The following is an 18,977-nucleotide window of genomic DNA, read 5'->3' as shown; positions in this document are numbered from 1 at the left end:
CTCTCCCAAGGCAATTCCTCTATTCCAGGAGAGAACATTTTGGGGACCAGGACTGTCCCTTCCCATAAAAAACTGGGCTGTGCCTGGTACAAATCCAGGAGGATGTTTGGCAAATACAAATTAATAACATTAAATCACTGTTGAAAGGCCCTTTTGACTCATGTCTTTTATACAATGTTGAAGCCTGTATCACTCTTAAACCTCTCTGTCACAGTTAATACCAGCTTTCAGTCATATCTTTGCAATGGAAACTCAGCAGGAGACTAATGGATGACCAGCTATTTTCTGCTAATACACAGTAGAAATGAATGTGGTGGATCAATTCTAAAAAACACAGTGAAGAAAGTATTCAGAAAAAGTCAAAAATCTATTCTTTGTAAGAGAACTTTTTCTTTTTTCTTTCTTTCTTTCTTTTTTTTTTTTTTTTTTTTTTTTTTTTTTTTTTTTATGATCCCAGATTCTGCATTTAATTCTGTAAGTGTAGTTTAAAGGGCACAGGGAGTTGTTAAATTTCACTTCACATTCACACTCTTCTCCTGTTGGCACCTCTGTGGAATTGTTCCTGCTGCTCATGCATTTTGAGGGGGAATGCACCCCTTTGTAGGCCAAATACAGCTTCGCAGCTTGTTCCCCAACATTTCTCAGATGATTGGCACTGTGATAACTTTGAAACCCACAGGAATTCCCATTTATGTCCTTATATTTTTTTCTTGCTTCCTACAAAGGATCTGCTTTTGAAAAAAAAAAAATGTCTCTGTGTCTGGATGCAACATCCTCGTAAGCTCATCAGCAGTTTCTGCTGCTCCTTCAAAGTGCACCGCATCCTTCAAAGCACAGCACATCCTTCAAAGCATGTCTAGCTGTTGCCGATCAGCAAATGAGAAAGCAGGGCAGGAGCCAAAAGTTAAAGATTCAGGTTGCACGCTGCTGCTGGGAAGCACACCAGTTCCAGGCGTTTTGACATCAGAATTGCTGCTAGTCCAGGAGCTAGCCCAGAGTGCTCGATTCTCTTTGAGGATGAGCAGGTTGTGGCATGATTAATGAATTCCTGCTCTTTCTTATTTAGGCAGAAGCTACATGAACTGTTCCAGTCAGCTTCAGTCTCTGAGAAGAAAATCAGTGGAGAATATAACTACACAGCAGTAAAAAAATAAAATAAAAATCCATGCTTCGCCAAAGGCTCAATGGTTGCTCTGCCCATGTAGTTCAGGAGGAGTCCCAATAGCTGAGAAGCTCATAGCTATAGCACGCAAGGAGTCATCTGGCATCTGTCACAGCAGCACACCTTCCTTGGCATGTCGTGGCACTCATAGCTTGGACATTTTGTGCCCCAGATCTCTAGGATAGCTGGATTCTCTTTTTCTGTGGTGTTTGGAAAGGAGAGGCAGCACATCAAGGCAGAGCACGAGGCAGTGCAGTTGGAGAGGCAAAGCTAACAAGTCCTGCTGCAACAGAAGAACGCAAGCTATGGGGTAAAGTGCCTCTGATGCCACCAGGGAGGTTTCACAATACAACCTTTTTTACTTCTGTTCATTCATTTCTTTCTTTTTTTTTTTTCTTTTTTAATCAACAGTCAAAGCCCAAGATTTTAGTGAACAGCAGCCACTTTTCTCATCAATGTAACACCAGGATGGAAAATTGTGAGTGTGCATCAGTAACCGTGTAAAAACCCTCTGTTGTGTTTCCATCGCAGCTACCTTTCTCGATGGCCTGCTGCTCTCCAAAGCTTTGCCTGCTGCAGTGCATTCTTGCTAGATACTGACTGTCTGACATGAAGTCCAGGCCGTGAGAAATCCCGCTGAATAACCTCAGGAAGGTGGTGATGCCCGAGGCGGTTAAGCAACGGAATGTCTCTGATTCCTTTCTTGCTTAAACTGTGTGTACTCAGGTGGGAAAGGATTTTATTTTTCTTAGCTGAAAGAAGTTATCAGCAGGCTTGAGAATGTAAAAGAGTACCTTAAGCTGGAGATACCTCAGGTGATTTTTTTTGGATGTGAAACTTCTAAATAATTCTAATACAAACTAAATATATTGTGCTTGACATGGGCCATTATGCAATGCATGTAATGGCCATTGCTCTTTGCTTTTATTAAGATCCCATTTTAATTGTACTTACAATAGAGTCAAATGAAAAAAAAAAATAGAGATTATTCATTATATCAAGTTTTCAACAAACATGGAGAAAAAGGCAATTAGTTTCTTTCTGGGGTACTTTTGATCTAACCACACAGGTTGAAGAGAAATGGGAGGGGCTGTATGCAGAAAAGATATGTGATGAATATCATGGTGGAGTTGGAATTTGAATAGGCAACCAGTTGAGGCATTTCAGAAAAAAGACAAATGGGGAAAAATAGAGGAGTGAGGACTATAAGGGGACAATAGTCCAAGGGGGTGAAAAGGGAAGGATAGAGGAAAGCACAAGTACTACTGTTGAGGGTACGGCACTGAGAAAGGTGTGGTGGAGCATGCCAGCATTCACAAGGAAGCAGAAAACAACACTGGAATTGTTTGATATAAGCTCCTGACATCGGTAAGAAAGATATTGCAGTCCTACATGGCCCTCGTTGCTCAGGCTACCATTTGCTGCCATTGTAGCACGGGAATTCTTGTTTGACCTTCCTTTAGAGATGATGAATTGCTGTTGTGATATCTCACACTAAGTGGGCATTTCATATATCCTGCACTTCATATCCTATTCTTACATTCACTGCGCATTTCAGATGGCGATGGATATCATCATACAGTAAGGGTCTATTCCAGAGATGCTAAGGACAGATTTGTGCCTTATTTTTTCCCATTCAAGTTACTATAAATATTTCTGTCATTGTTTGGTGAGCACCTCAGCATAATATTGGTACCTAGGCCCTTTGTCATTGCTGAATGAGGAAAGTCCAGCCTTGTGGTTGGTGGTTTCATGGTTTCTACTTCAAAAAGTCCTGAGATCCTACAAATTCCTTATCCTTAGGCTCTGCTCAAAGTGTTAAATTCTGGATGTAGAAAGAGAAATATAGTCTGGAGAATGAAGAACCATATAATTTACAAGCTCCAAAATGGTTACATTAAAATTTAGAGGGAGATGAACGTACTAAGGTACTTAAAATTTCACTGCTAACCAGTAAGCCATGTACTTGTTCACGTGAAGTGAACTCCACCAAACAACATATAGACATGGAAAACAGAACACTTTCATGATAAATACTTCTCTTTCTCACACTAGTTCCATGAATGGATTTCAGGAAGCAATTTCTTATCATTTTCTTACAACTATGCTGCAGATGATTGAAAGAATGTAAAGTTAATAAAAGCAGAGAAGTCTAGAAATTGTCTCTGAATTTCCTGGCCCTGGCCTCTCTATATTACAGTAGCATTTCTGCAGAAATTCCTGCCAGCCAGTCAGACAGTATTCTGAAAACAACCTTTTGCCAAGAAAATATCCCTGAGGATCAGACTAGAATGGGATTAAGAAGAAATTTATATTTTGTAGTTCATTTTTAATAGGAGCATTAAATAGCTAGTTCCTTATAGCAATATTCATAACTGCAGGTTAATATTTGTTCTAAAAGCAAGCTCAGTCTCTCATGTTTAGGTAAAATTTCCTTAGGATTCCATATGGCTCTGTGTTACTTCTGCTACATTGCTCTGCTGGAAGAAATTCCACAGTAGAAAGCAGAGACAATTACACTGTCTCTAGCTTTTGCTGGAGATGTATTGTTAATTTTTTCTGCCTGAAGTACAAGGTGTGCTGCTGTTAACAAACCCACTCTTGTCGTCTTTCTCCCCATTCCTGCACTGAACTTTATATGCACCTACCCAGGCTATAATTTTGAGGGGCTGTTGGGTTAGCAGCATTACTGTAGATAGCAGCTGCCACCTCATTTTTATTTAAAACTTTCTTTTTTTCCACTTTCCCTTACTGCCTTTCATTAAGGATCAGTATTTTGAAGTAACTCCTTCTTTCCTCATGTGTCTATATTTCACCACTTTTTTTTCAAAGTTGTAATGAAAGTCTTCCCTATCCTTTCAGTTCATCTGGACAATATCCTCATCAGTCCTTGCTGTGGCTGCTGAATATCTTTCTTTGTGTGTGTGTGTGGGTGGGTGGTTTTTTTTGTTTGTTTGTTTGTTTTGTTTGTTTTTAAACTCCTGGTCTTTTTCTCCACCTCAACCCAAATCTCAGAACTGAATCTGTGTCCCATATGGGTGCTTCTTTCATCCACTGGTTATCTTTTATGTTGTCCTTGACCACTGTGCCCCTAAATTCCTCATTATGTCCAGGTCCATATCCTTGTCTCATGCAAAACATTATTCTTTAAAAGCTATACCTTTACCTTACCTTCCCCATCTAATGAAAAGGATGTTCGTGTTACTTAACAAGCACAGCTGTGTTGCCTTTGGTAGGAGGCAACCATGCTAAATTACAGCAGCAGAGAAACTGGCTAAAATCAAAATTAATTTCTTCCTTCTAGTTTTTTTACTGTGGTCTGATTTATCTATGTCTTCTCTTTGGGAGTCTCAGTTGATAAGGGCAAGAATTGTTGTTATCACTGTACTGAATACCACTGCTATGTTCTCAGTTCTTACAAGCCAGTAAATAATGAGATACTCATGAAATTCTTAGCGGGTGCTGTGTTTTAATACCTTATCTGATTTCATTGGGATGTTTAACTAACAAGATTTTCTGGGATGCCTCCACAAAGCAGAGTAATTTCTTGTTCCCCCTACCAGGTAACAAATGGCAGCTTAATATATCAATCTATCATCACATAGTTACGTATTATCTATAGCCAAAAGCACCTAATAATAAGTTCTTATCTCTTTAGGATGATAAAGCAGAAAACTAATGTGAACCTATTGCAAAAAAAACCTGCATTCCCTAAAAAGCAAGGTTTCCTTACACCTTAATAACACAATACACTTTCCAGCTGCCAGCCTGGAAACTCAGTACCTCCTGAGTTTATATATAATAATATATTTATTTATTTATAATATAACATAATTTATGTTATAAATAACCTGTTAATAAAATGAGCCCCGAAACTGCAGGAGTGAGAATTGTGGAGTGGAAAAATAATCTGGTCTAGTTCTGCATGGAAAGTGAAGCTGCACTGTTATGGTCAAGGGAAGAATTGAAGTTGTTTCATGAAGAAGAATTTGAGTATGCATTTTCAAGTGGAACCACTGTTTTTTCTAACAGGTGAGAGTTTAAGTCAGTGGGTTGAACAAAAGTAGAGGCACTGCAGCAAGTCCTGACTCTTGTTCCCAGTTCTGCAGAAACCATTGTCGGATAAGTAGAAGAAGACTGTTTCCCCGTCCCATTTTCAGGAAATTTGGGAATTTGCCACTGCCCAAAGGAGACGCATGTCCCTTCCCAGTTCAGCGAATAGCTATGAAATATTCCAAAGGCTTTTGTAGTTATCTGACATAACATCAGGGATGCAGCATTAATGGGTAGCACTCTGCAGACCACACTATGGACTTTAAACTTTATGTTCATGATGTCTTTCCTTGTCCTAACTACATTTTCATTTTCTAGGAGCACATGGTATTTTTTAGTGTCACAACCCAGCAGAACCTTGTGACAAGGACTTCCAAGAATCTGCTACAAATATTCCATCACAGTTTGTCATGGTGCAGTGAGATAGGAGTTATGGGTTGTCTTGGTAGTGGAGAATACTGTCCATCTCTTGTAGGAAAGAGATTGGCTGAGGGCTAGCTGAGAAATGAGTAGGGCTAGCTGTGAAATGAAGAACTATTTGCCAATGGGAATGGAATGAATTCCCTTGTGATCCACACTGCAGGATATGGTACACATCTCATAATTCACTAATATTCAGGAGGAGGAGTGTCCACCAGTAGGCAAGGAAAGCACATATCACCATGCTGTTCTTTCCCAGATCTCTTCATCCCTCATGCTAGCTTAAAATTTCTTCCTTATCCTGAATAACCATGTTAAGCTTTGCTAATACCAAATTTACATTTCATTACATTTTGTGATAATTAGTCTGTTTGTAATTTGAAGGTTGATTAGTTTTCTGTTACCTGTGATTACAAACAGGGTCTCTTAAATGTTGCTTTAGTGCCAGTCTGTCACTACAGTGAAGAATAATTTAGAGCCTTTCTCTTGTAATTGAAGGTAAGCACTGACGGACAGGTAATGTAGCTGATGGATGGACCTAATACCTGTTCTCTCCTGGTAGATAGTACCAACAAAGGTACATGTGCTGCTTTTAGTGGCAGGGCTTTTTAGTTCAGTTAATTACCATTTGTTGCTAATCAATTACACACAACCAGCACATACAGTCTCCATTGACCTGTAAGAGAAGTGATCATTACTTTGCATAGCATACTGCTTCCTTTAATCCCTGGGCTCCTGGCAGAAGACACAGTCTTGTTTCTGATCCTCTCCTGATTCAATCTGAATGGTGATGGACTGGAAGCTGTAGTGCTCAAACAGGGCTTGGGTGATGTCTTTCAAAATCTTCTGGCTGTCTTCTGTGTCTGCTATAGAGAGCAAGTAGAAAATAATCAAATTGCATACAGTGTAATAGTAGAAGTCAAAGAGTAAGTGGTTAGTGACAAACTATTCAGAAACAGTCTGGCACATCTACAAAGAAGATGGTTTTGAGAAGTGTCCCTTGTCCTTTTTATCCTCCTTTCAGGAGCTTGCATGTCAGAAAAGGTTTGTTCATTCAAGTATGGTCAGAGAATGTGATTTTGGCAAGAACTGAGCTATGTTTAATCACTAAAGAAATTCAGTTTGGGAGAAGATAAATTCTAGAGGAAAGCAAGACTACTTAATAAAGATTAGTTCATTCAGTCAGGGAGCAGCATCAGTGCCAAGTGATTTGGGTTACTGATAGACCTTCTTGTGGGAAAGTGGGACTCCATGGAGGATTTTGCCTATCTCATGGCCATACACAGGTGGAGTGTTTGTCTTACAGAAACCATAGCACATATAAATTGCAAAAAGCAAACAAGAAATCTGATTTGGATTGTGGACAATTTGTCAAAGGGGATAAGGACATTTAAGAAATAATTTTAAAGATAAACTGTTGTCCTGGAATCACCTCTATGTTCCAAGCTATGTTTTAAAGGTTGTTTTGCAGCTGAAGAGCCATCAGGAATGCAGATTTACCCTAAAAGTTTTTGTTAATAGCAATCAACAGTTTTCACATATGACAAAACAGGTCCAAAATCTATTTGATATTCTGAGAAAAATCCAGTTGGTGTCTAATTCTTTTAATTTATTTAAAATATCCTGTAGTTTACTTCCTTGTTCCACAGCCTCTGCAGTTTTCAAATTTTGGGCTAAGTAAAGCTCCTTGTTGTTTTGGCAAGATTTCTGGGAGGAAGTTTTGAAAGCTTTATTTTTTTTTTTTTTATGTTCATATTTTTTCCCAACAGAATGATGACATTTATTTTAACAAGCACCAGCTATACCATCAGTTGTATCCCTATCAGGAGTAACTGACCTTTGCCAGGCAGCTGCTGAATACTTACTCCCTGTTTACAGAAACATACTGACCTGTGGCAACATGAGCAGATAGAATAGTTTGATTCATTGTCAGAGACCAAAGATGAAGGTTGTGAACAGACTCCACTTTCTCAACTGCTAAAATTCTTGCTTTTATTGCATCATAAGTAATTCCTTTTGCTGTTCCTTAGAAGGAGAAATTGGGGAAAAAACATATTTTGAAGAGAGAATAATTATGATCATTAGAGAAAAATACATTATGAACCTTTATTCAGTTGGATGTACTGTTTTATAAAAATATTCCTCACCAGGGGAAAACTGTCTACTTCAGAGTTCAATGTGAAATGTAATCCTATCCCTTGTTTTATACTTCTCCATGGAGTGAGGCTTATGAATATGTTAGGAGACACTCTGAGGCTCCAGTTTGCACAGAGAGGTGAACTGTTTAGTCAGATTGTGGCATATATTAGCACCAATATCTTTTGTGAGTGCATATTTTATAGCATCACCTGAGCACCTGTGAGGGATTCTGTCTTCCTATATGATAGAGAAACATCTGTTTAACAGAGATGGAAAGGCAGAGATTAAAATAGCTTGCCCCAGAAATCTTAGACGAGAGAAGATTAGACTACAGGTCTAGTTAATTAGTAGATCACTGGTTGTTTTCTTAGATGAGCTTTTCTACAAAAGGTGATAATGATGATGATGATGATCTCACTCTCACTCTAGCCTTAGTCAGAGTGAGGACACTTGTGATAGGGGTAGTTGGTATATGAAATTCAGAGTTCGATTCAAATTTGCCCAAAGAACATAATTATGGGTCTTTCCTGGCATGAGACATGGGAATTTGGAAGTGCAGCTCTATGCCTACTCGAACAGCTATGCTTGTCATGTTTCACTTGGATCAGTACATTGAAAAAATATTTTTAATACCAGCAATTATGAGGTATAATCATGATAAGTACAGTATTGGTTAATTGGGTCTTTCGTACCATAACTGATGTTAATGAGACACTGTCAGTACCAGCTTCAAGTCCTCTTTAGAAAATTCTGGGCAGAAATATGCTTCTTAGGAGGTAGGAGACTGGCTTTGGAGACCTCCCCAGAGGACAACATGAAAGGGCCTGTTGCAGAGGGGAGCAGAGCATTGCCAATTTTTGCATGTGAGCGCTGCTTACAGAAGCTGGCAATCACTGCTCTGAGAAGGAGATCCACGTGCATCAGGGGCTGCCAGGCCTCCTTGCTAGTTCAATTTTTTTCTGTAATCAAGAGACCTTCTGATTTGTCAGCAGCCAAGACACAACTAGCGGTTGCTTTCTGTCCAGGTTCACTTCTACACAAATGTATTGCTATCTCTCGATCACTGAAAGCAGAGCAACCCTAGAATAAAACTTTACTGTAAAATAATATTGGAAATTTCCTTTCCTGAAGCAGAAATAGGGACAAAATGAAAGAGAAAAGTAAATTGTCATGCAGATAGTCACAGTGAGTAACTCATATCCGTTCAAAAGCTGTGTTGTTACAGCTGCTTTTCCCCTTAAGCCTAAGTCTTCATAGCTGAGAAAGAGTTTGCATTATATTATTTAGTGTAAGGAAGGCAAAAGTATGCATCTATGACTGCTCAAGTCATTTGGCCTTGCAAATCAAATGTTCAGGCCCATAGCTGGCAGGATTAAATATTGCTGAGCCTAGTTCTTCTTGCTGCCTTCATGATGATGTGCTGGGAATTGTCTATTTCCTTGTGCCCAGACGTGACTGGAAAGCTCCACTGCCTTGCTTTTCTGGACTGGCGTAACTAAAAGTCTTTTAAACTTCTCTCTCTTGCACTCATCCTATTTCACAGATACAGTTCAAAGCACAGCCTTTTTCTTTTCTTTGGTCTTTTTGGCAAGGAGTTGTATTTCACATGGGTAAAGGAATTACACAATGAACAAAGCAAGTAGACATCTCATTTGCTAAAGGGGGTGATAAAAAGAAATGTTATGGCAAAGAAAAGCAACTTAGCTTTAGGAATACAAAATTTAGGGTGTTCATTAGCAAAACACCTGTACACAGATTTTTACGACACTGAAATGTTCTGATGCAATGGTAGAAAACAGTTTTGATTAAAATTGAAATTAGGATTAAAGTATGATCGCAGTTATGAGAATTTTGGAAAATAATACGGAAGTGTGCTATTATACTTTTGTCAGCAAATGTAAGTGTCATGGAGAGACAGACAGAAAGAACAAAATATAACTACTGATTCTGGAATTAGTCCTACCTTCCATTAACACAATCAAAATATCCCTTAAAATTGTGATGGTGGTTGCCAAAACAAAGATGGAAAACACAAATGTGCAGATTGGATCAGCTACTTTGTATTCTGGCTAAAAAAAATACAAAGACATCACTTTGTTAATTTCATTATTAGTTAGTTAATCTCAGAGAATAATATATTCCATTGCATAATATATTCCATTCATCTAGTACAGAATCAACGCCAACCTCCTTTGCCAGTCAGGGAACGATAGAACAGGGGGTGAAAGTGCTATTGGCGAAGAAAGGGGAAGAAACAAAATTATCCTTCTTGCAGTTTAAACAACAAAAAGCAAGTGTGATGCTCTCAATAGTCTTTTAAATTCCCAAGAATTAGCATAATTGTTCTTGACTAAATTACAACTATATCATTAAAACAGAGAAAATTTTTGCATAGTACCTAGCATTATGATGCTGTGAAAATAACTGTTATCCTTAATTGCAAGGAAAGCATGTGAACTAATAAAACTAACCTTAAAGAAGATGATAAGTGCACTAATTAGCACACTAATACTCTGGAATAGATCTCCAATGGCATGCACGAAGGCTGCCCGCAGGCTGGCATTTCTCAGAGCTGGCTTCTCCGGAGGGGCCGACACAGTTTCTCTGGCTTGTGCCCCATGGCTGTGCCCATGTCCAGTCTGGTGCAGAACCAGGCTTAGTCTGCAAGAGATGTAAAACTGTGAGGTTATTGTGTCTTTGAAAGCAGTGATATCACACACGTCATTGCCTATCTTGCTTCTGAATGCTGAACAGTAAAATCAGACACATTGGATAAAAATAGAGTGGTTAAGCAGATAATTCCTAGGTGTTTCAGTGTTTTGCATACAAACAAGAATGTCTGTGAGAAGGGGAATTAATGAAGCCTCATTTTCTACAGAGTTCTTGAATTTTCGGATGCCTAATAAAATGTGAGATGGAGATTAATCTTTTTGTAGAGTTTGTGCATTCATAATTACCCCTCCCCATCTGGCAGCTACCAGAAGAAGAGCAACTACAACATTCAGTGAGAAGCATGGTCTCTCTTCTTTACCCTACTCCATATTCTCATTAAACTCATAAGCATAAGATATTTTGAGGCCAAGATTTCTCCATCATCTTTTATTGAAATACACCAGCAGATTCAAGCTTAAAAAGTTATTTGGAGAGGAAAAAAAGGTAACTTACAGGATGTTGGCGAGCATGGCACAAGCAGAGGTAATGAGCATCACTGTAGCATCGATATCATAATCAGGGTGTAGCAGCCTCATGCTAGCCAGATATGTCAACACACCAGTCACCATCCAAATGATTATCATAGACATCAAAGCTCCCAGAATCTCTAGGAAATAAAGAAATCTAAGTTTAATGGGAATCATAACAGAAACACAATAAATTTTAAGGAATTTATGCTAATGATTCCAAGTCAGCCAGTCTTATAGCCAGGAGAGTTACTAATTGCGTGTAGGTAGCTTTGATGTTCACAAAGAATGAATCAAAAGGTTAAAACCCTTTCTGGTCATTGGTAAATCCAGTGGCTGCCCAGAATAGCTCTATGCACATGGTAGCCTAACCCTGTTTTACTTCCTCTTAGAATCACGGAATGGTTTGGGTTGGAAGAGCCTTAAAGATCATCTAAATCCATTCCCATTGCCCTGGGCAGGGACACCTCCCACCACACCAGGTTGCCCAAAGCCCCATCCAGCCTGGCCTTGAACACTGCTAGGGATGGGACACCCACAGCTTCTCTGAGAAACCTGTTCAGGTGCCTCACCACCCTCTGAGTAAAGAATTGCTTCTGAATATTTAGTCTAAATCTACCCTTTTTTTAGTTTAAAACCATTACTCCCTCACCTATTGCTATACTCCTTGTCAAAGAGCCACTCCCTTGTAGGCCCCCTTTAGGTACTGGCAGGCCACTGTAAGGTCTCCCTGGGGCCTTCTCTTGTCCAGGCTGAACAACCCCAACTCCCTCAGCCTGTCTTCATAGGAGAGGTGCTCCAGCCCTCTGATCATCTTTGTGGGCCACATCTGGACAAGATCTAATACTTCCATGTCCCTCTTGTGCTGGGGGCTCCTGAGCTGAACACAGTGCTCCAGGTAGGGTCTCACAAGAGCAGAGTAGAGGGGGAGAATCACCTCCCTTGACCTGCTGACCACGCTGATTTTGTCCCCCTTCCATTGTTGAGATCATGGAGCATTTGGAGAAATCTGGCATCATGCCTGCTCCAGCCAATATTGTGTGAGGGCCCCAAGAACCAGCCCATCTCCCCCAGTGAGATTATCTTGGCCACAGGAATAGAGGTGGGAGGGAAGGAGGAAAACAAGGCTCACTCAAACCTACTGGAAGATATAATCACCCTCCAACATCTAACCTTGTTTTTGCCTACCTCTCTTCATTTCACAATTCAGAAAGTCAGTGAGAGCTCCTGACAAGGCCCTGCCGGCAAAACCTCTTTCCTGTCCCCTGGGACCTGTCCTGCCAAATGCCACCAGTAGTGATAAGGACAAAAGAAGTTATTTTGTCCCTGGGGCAACAAAATTCAATTTTGTCTCTATTGGCTCTGAGCAGGGCTCAAATAAATCCACTGTCCCCAAGGCCACCTTTTATTGCACTGCCATAGGCAAGGTCTGGGGATGTTTGTATGTACGTGCAGAACATTTTTAATAGGCTTTGGGCCTTGTAATTGCCATGTGACTTCAGTGGGTAATTGTGGCACTTTACAAACACAACAGACACAATTGCAAGGAAAATGAAAATTCACAGTAGAGTGAAAATTCACAGACCTCCGCTATCAATTCATGAAAGCAGCTGAAACTCAGCTTATGATTTTGAATATATTTTCATGATGGTAACAAATTTTGCAGCAGTCCAGGCTACAGATGCTTATAAAAATAACCATTTTGTCTAAAACTGACAAATAATGAATTAAAGTGCACTGACAGGGAAACCTAGTTTTGCTTGAAAATACATAGAGAGAAGCTAGAATAAAGTATATCTGGTGTTTACAGAATCACAGAATCACAGAATTTTCTAGGCTGGAAGAGACCTCAAGATCATCAAGTCCAACCTCTAACCTAACACTAACAGTCCCCACTAAACCATATCCCTAAGCTCTACATCTAAACATCTTTTAAAGACCTCCAGGGATGGTGACACAACCACTTCCCTGGGCAGCCTATTCCAGTGTCCAACAACCCTTTCGGTAAAGAAGTTCTTCCTAAGATCCAACCTAAAACTCCCCTGGCGCAACTTAAGCCCATTCCCCCTCGTCCTGTCACCAGGCATGTGGGAGAACAGACCAACCCCCACCTCGCTACAGCCTCCCTTGAGGTACCTGTAGAGAGCAATAAGGTCACCCCTGAGCCTCCTTTTCTCCAGGCTGAACAAGCCCAGCTCCCTCAGCCGCTCCTCGTAAGACTTGTTCTCCAGGCCCCTCACCAGCTTCGTAGCCCTTCTCTGGACTTGCTCAAGCACCTCCATGTCCTTCTTGTAGCGAAAAAAATATTTTACTCCCCGTTGGGGGTTACATTTTCTGTAAGTTACAGAATGAAACCCTGCAAACTTGGCCCAGAGGGAAGTTCTGATAGCTGTGAAGGAACCAACAGCTTTTGTGAACACCTGCATGAATGTCTGTGTGCACGTGTGCATGTACTCCACCACTCAAAGTGTTAGAAGTCATCTTTACCTACATAGGTGAAAATACAGATATTTTTTTGTATGTAGCATCTTAGCAAAACCTCAGTAGTACAAAGTGGTTTACTTAAAATGTTCTCAGTTAAATTTCTTCTGAACTGTTAACCCTACCAGAGCCCAGCATACAACGCTGTGAGATTACTTGAGAAACTTCAGACCATAAGAGAGAGAAAGAAATTGAAACTTCAGAGACCTTTTCTCCCTGGAAGTAGGTCTGGCTCAGACATCAATCTCATTCAGTTCTGTGTTTCTAACCAAGCTGCTGAAAGCAGCTCCTCACCCTAAGGATTGTGTTGAACCACTGTCTTGACTTATTTTGCTGCCTGGCTTAGAAGACAGGAGGCATTCAGGTGGCTCCTGCTAAATCCGAGCCCTGTCATACACAGTTTTGCATGACAAAGCCAATCTATCAGTCTGAAAGAAGCAGTCAAAAACAGCTTCCAGTGTCACAGAAGGCTGCAAGACTTCAGCGGTCAGCACACTGTGACTCTGCCACCCATCTGACTGCTCTCAGCTCCCTAAGGCACCCACCTGCATGTTAAACTGGAAATATAGCTGGGGAAATAAGCAACAGGATAATTATCACAGAATGGATTAAATAGCCACTGACATTTGATGCAGATCTCTTATTGCCACCAGGATAAAAAGACAATAAAGTAAATGATAGGTTTTGAGGTTCCACATTGCAATGACAGAAACCTGAACAATCTCACACAGACTGAGGGTGAAGTTCCATGAGATGGCTGAACCTGCCTGCCACTTCCCTGTCATTAAGAGAAAGGTCTCTCACTTTCCTTTCCTCCAAGGCTAAGAGCACAAACAGAAAAAGTTATAATGGACGGTAAGTAGTACTTTGCTAAAGCTGCATAATTTAGCTGTGTGTTGGCAACATAATACCAGCTACACTTCTCTCACATTAAAACTCCATCTCATCCAGCAGCGCATTTCATAGTGTTGGTAAAATATATTTACGGAACAATATAAAGACAGGATGAGTGCCACAGAATCACAGAATGTGAACCTCCTGTGTTCTAGTTTGTGCCCATTACCTCTTGTCCTGGCCCCAAGCACCACTGAAAAGAGCCTGACTTCCTCCTCTTTGCACCCTCCCTTCAGGTATTGATAGACATCGATGAGATCCCCCCTGAACCTCCTCTTCTCCAGGCTGAGCAGTCCCAGCTCTCAGACACTCCTTGTAGGAGAGGTGCTCCAGTGCTTTCATCATCTTGATACCCCTCTGTTGGACTCTTTCCAACAAGCCTGTGTCTCTCTCCTACTGGGGGGCTCAGAACTGGACATATGGCCACATGGCATGTCTTGTCTTGTAAGTTCTGCAGCTACAGGCAACCTTTTTCTTGCAGACACCCTGATTCAGAAGGTGCTTCAAGACTGTCATATTGAACGTTCTTGAAGCATTCATCATCTTAGTCCTCAGTTCAGGTGTGTAGGTGTCTAGAGCCATTTGAGATAGACCAACACCTCCATGGATGTCTTGACACAAACCTTGTATTCTGTAAAACTGCTCTTGCATTTGATTGTCAGGCTTCTGATATTAGGTGTCATCCATAAATATGTCAATTTTAGTTTAGGATGGAGAATATTCAAAACCTACCCATGCTTCCAACTAATTAAAAACAATGGAGATAAAGAGATGATTTATAAAACAGTAAATATTACTGTTTCTTTTATATAAATATAACACTGTCTTTTCTAAATAAGTTAGTGCTTTGTGTTACCTTGTAATAAATGGAGTAAACATTCACTTTTATGGCTATTTCTGCTTTTATAGAAGCTAGCTTTATTGAAGATTCAGTCCTGCTGACTCTCAAGTCAATAAGGGAAGCCACTGTTATCTCAGACAAAGCTAGCACCAGCCCAAAACCATACAAAATAATGAACTGGAAGACACATTTGAAGGGAAGCATAAATGGACTCTTTACTTCTTTGAAGCTCATTGGCTTGCTACTTTTGTGATGTGTCCTGGGGGCTTTGAGAATTTTAGCACACTATCTTTCAATTTCTGCAGACCTTATAGGACATTAGCACATTTTCCAGTACCTTGTTATGATGACTTCCCTTTCCCATTTCACCACACTGTGACACATTTCCTACCTGCTCGGTGCCACCCAAAAGTTAACTGCTTGGTGGGAGGTTTGGAGGCAAGCCACAGCGAGACGAGGCTGATGAGGAAGCTTGTCAAGTCCACCAGGATGTGTGCTGCATCAGTGATCACCGCCAGGCTCCCAGCAATCTGCCCACCTGTGTGAAACGTGTGTCCGTATCATGGCCCCAGTCACAAGTTTGAGTCAACTAGATCAAACTTGAGACCTGAGTTGCTATGCATCAGAAGGAACATTTAGTTTTCAGTGTTCATGCACATGACTCAAAACTCTTCATAGATTGCTTCATTTTTACCACATTCATGCAGTGAAAGGCATGAATTAATAAAAAGAAATGTGATGGTTTTCTTTGTCCTAGATACATAATTGAGAGTGTCCTAAGGATAAGAGCTGTGATTCATAAGTGCTGTGTTTATATTACCATTGGGTTATTTTACTATGACAACTTTAATATGTTTCTTGGTGAAAACCAGTCTTGGGCATCACATTTCCTGTATCCTCCCACTATGTCTTCACATTGGTGATACTTTATGTACATACAAAAACTCAGAGCCTTAGCCTATGCTATTAATTCACTATTTGTAAGAGGAAAAGGTGTATGTTCTTACTGAGTTTTAGATGGCTGGATGCCAGACTGTTTGTCACAGGCAACATTAAAATAGGAGTAAAAGGAAAGGTTCCAATAGAAGAGCTGTGATAAACAACTGGGCATCTTGGTGAGGGCATAGAGAAAAACATTCTGTTTGCAGGACTAATCTATCATTTTGCATCTGTAATGCATGATTTAATTTTGCTGTTAGAGCTCAAAAATGTGGCTGTATGTCATTTTACTTTGGGGGTTTTGGTTTTATGTGAATTCTAGGGGAAAAAAAATAGGCTGTCTGAAACCACATTTCTTTTACCCAGTAAGCCAAATACTATTTTGCCAAGTTCTTCTAACCATGTCTCAGGGCTACAGGCAAATCCAAAGAAACTAAAGATTGCTTTAAACCAACCCCAGCTGCCGGTGGCTGCAAGGAAAGACAAGGATCGCAGGCAGGAAGCTGTCCTGCCAACTCGTTATAGCAGGGGAGCCTGTTCATCACAGTGGAAATGTAGGAAAATGGAAATGTGAAATAATAGACCCAAAGCATCTAGTTTCTGCATTTGGCAGTATCCTTCCATCCTTCTTCAGTTGTTTAATTAATTTCAGCTCACCTGTTTCTCCTGACCACAACCCATATGAGAATCAATGAATCCTGAAAAACATCATAAAATCAAAAATGCCTCATTCAAAACTGTTGGCAATATACCACTGCCAACGGGACATGTAGACACAACTCTTGTTTCATCATAGATGGAAAGTCTTCATGCCAGCAGGATGCACTACCTGTCTGATTTTCTCTTACATTCAAATTTTAGCTTAGGATAACTAATATTGTGTGGTTTGTCACCACACAGGAATGCATATCACACATATAAGGAGCTTTTTTTTTTTTTTTTTTTTTTTGTTACCTCCCTGTACATCCCATTTACAACTGCCTGAAACTCACTTCCCAAAAGGGAGCAGACAAGACTGCAGAATTCTGGAGCATCTCATTCCTCGCAGTAAAATGCAAAATTCAACAGAATGGGGATTTCTCAAGACATGAGCAGGTGTAAAGGCACATTTACTTTTTGATCATGACACAGCTCCTAGATTTCCACTGTTTGCAGGTCAACTCTTTCCTAAGTAGAAAACAATTTTACGTAGCAGGGGGAAGCACTGTCTGTCAGTGCACAGATGTTAACAGCCAAGGCATCAGCTATCTTTCAGCAAACAAATATGTAGAGCACAAGCTGTCTGCAAAGCCCAATTGCATTTTTGATACTGTATTTCCATGTTCTTTGGGACAGCCTTACAAAAGCTTGCTTCCAGCCTGCTGTCTTTGAAAAATGTTGGCAAATGATTACTTCATTTATTGTGACATAGCTGATGCTTTGGGTGAATTTCTGAGATCTCAGTCTGTTTATCTTAGCAACCTGGTCAAATCATTGTGTTTCTTTTCATTATGAGGAAACACGCTAGGTTTGTCTCTCTTTCCAAATGGGAATAAAGTACTTTGAAATCCACATTTGGTCCTTAGCCACCAAAAATCCTTGGTAGACACTTATATCAGGACTATATAGGGTGTCATTGGCTTGACTGATATCTCCAGATCTCTGGAGATTGTGATGGGCCTGCATTAGAAGAAGACAAAATTGTCTTTCGGAGACAGTTGGTGTACCAGGCTCAGCAAACCGTACTCCTTTTGGGAGATCAGTGAGGGCCAGCACAGATGGTTAGAGAAAAAAAGAAAAAATCACAGAAAAGATCTAGGGATTCACTGAAACACAACTTTTCAATATATTTGAGAGTGATGCAGCTCTGTATCTTCTGTTTACCATAATAATGCCTACAGAAACTGTTTGTCCTTAAGAGTGGTAGGAGGGGTCGCATGCTCTTTACTTTCAAGAGTAAAGCTTGTGTAATAGTTACAGGCTTTTACTGCTTTGCATCAATACTCCCAACAAGTGGCCTTTATGATTACTATTACTCACGATAGCTGTTTATAGCTTTGTATACCACAAAGCAGTAGAAAATGTCAGTCACTCACTGGTCAATCACTAGGCACATGCTGTCTAGCCTGATGATTAAAAAAATTAAATGTGTGGTTCATAATTACAAAAATCTCCATAGACTGCTGTCTGTAACTGCTGTTAATAACTGGTTTGTCAAAGTTTAATGGTCTGAAGCAAAATGGTCTTCAAGGCTGTTACTTAAGCTGTCACTGCAAAAAAGCTGTATGATTCATTAAGCAAAATGAAACATTTAGTTAACATATCATCTGTCCTTCCAATTATCCTCTAGCATTGCCGCATTCACCAAACTTAGGCCTACTGATTATATGGTTTTGTTAATAATGCTTTACTTCTGGCACTGGAAATTACTGCATGGAGATTAGTGGCGTGCACCACTTTGCATGGGCGAAATGCACGTGACCTACAAACAAGTGGGCTTTATGCAAATGAAACCTATGGGAGGGAAGAGTTGGAGAAAATCCGGCTGGGTTTGGCAGCCAGGAACGAAGGCAGAAAGGCAGCGACTCCTTCAGTGCCTCCAATTCTCACCTGTGGGGAAGACAAAGCCTTTCTATTGCATCTTCGTGGGGCTCCAGAGACTCTGATTCTGGGAAACCATGGGTTTCAGAGACCTTCCGCTCTGATTTTTCCTACATCCCCTGGGGTACACATGGCTAAAACCTGTGGGATTCCTCATTTCTTACGTCACCTTATCTCAGAGAAGGGGAAATTAAAGAGCCAGGAATTATCAGGTAGGTATAAATATCACAGAAGCCATGCAGAGAGCAGATCAGTGAGACAAAATGAAAGCTAATGTTCTAGGAGGGAG

The 18,977-nt window shown here is 40.4% G+C and overlaps 1 protein-coding gene across 1 annotated transcript in view; it reads right to left on the bottom strand.

The window, feature by feature from the left end:
* Nucleotides 1–458: 458 nt before the first annotated feature.
* The window catches only part of SLC30A8 (solute carrier family 30 member 8), a 36,341-nt gene continuing 17,822 nt past the window's right edge, over nt 459–18,977 (bottom strand). The window contains exons 6-13 of the mRNA XM_035317228.1: nt 17,649–17,767; nt 15,561–15,730; nt 10,940–11,093; nt 10,246–10,435; nt 9,738–9,843; nt 7,526–7,660; nt 6,312–6,501; nt 459–1,132 (exon numbers count right to left, since the gene is read on the bottom strand). Of these exons, the coding sequence (XP_035173119.1) occupies nt 6,356–6,501; nt 7,526–7,660; nt 9,738–9,843; nt 10,246–10,435; nt 10,940–11,093; nt 15,561–15,730; nt 17,649–17,767 (1,020 nt within the window). The 3' untranslated portion in view covers nt 459–1,132; nt 6,312–6,355. The remainder of the gene's footprint in view (nt 1,133–6,311; nt 6,502–7,525; nt 7,661–9,737; nt 9,844–10,245; nt 10,436–10,939; nt 11,094–15,560; nt 15,731–17,648; nt 17,768–18,977) is intronic.

The sequence above is a fragment of the Oxyura jamaicensis genome, chromosome 2 (genome assembly GCF_011077185.1).
Source record: "Oxyura jamaicensis isolate SHBP4307 breed ruddy duck chromosome 2, BPBGC_Ojam_1.0, whole genome shotgun sequence".
Lineage (NCBI taxonomy): Eukaryota > Metazoa > Chordata > Aves > Anseriformes > Anatidae > Oxyura > Oxyura jamaicensis.
The sequence above is the reverse complement of the archived record's forward strand: the minus strand, read 5'-3'. Positions and strand labels throughout refer to the sequence as shown.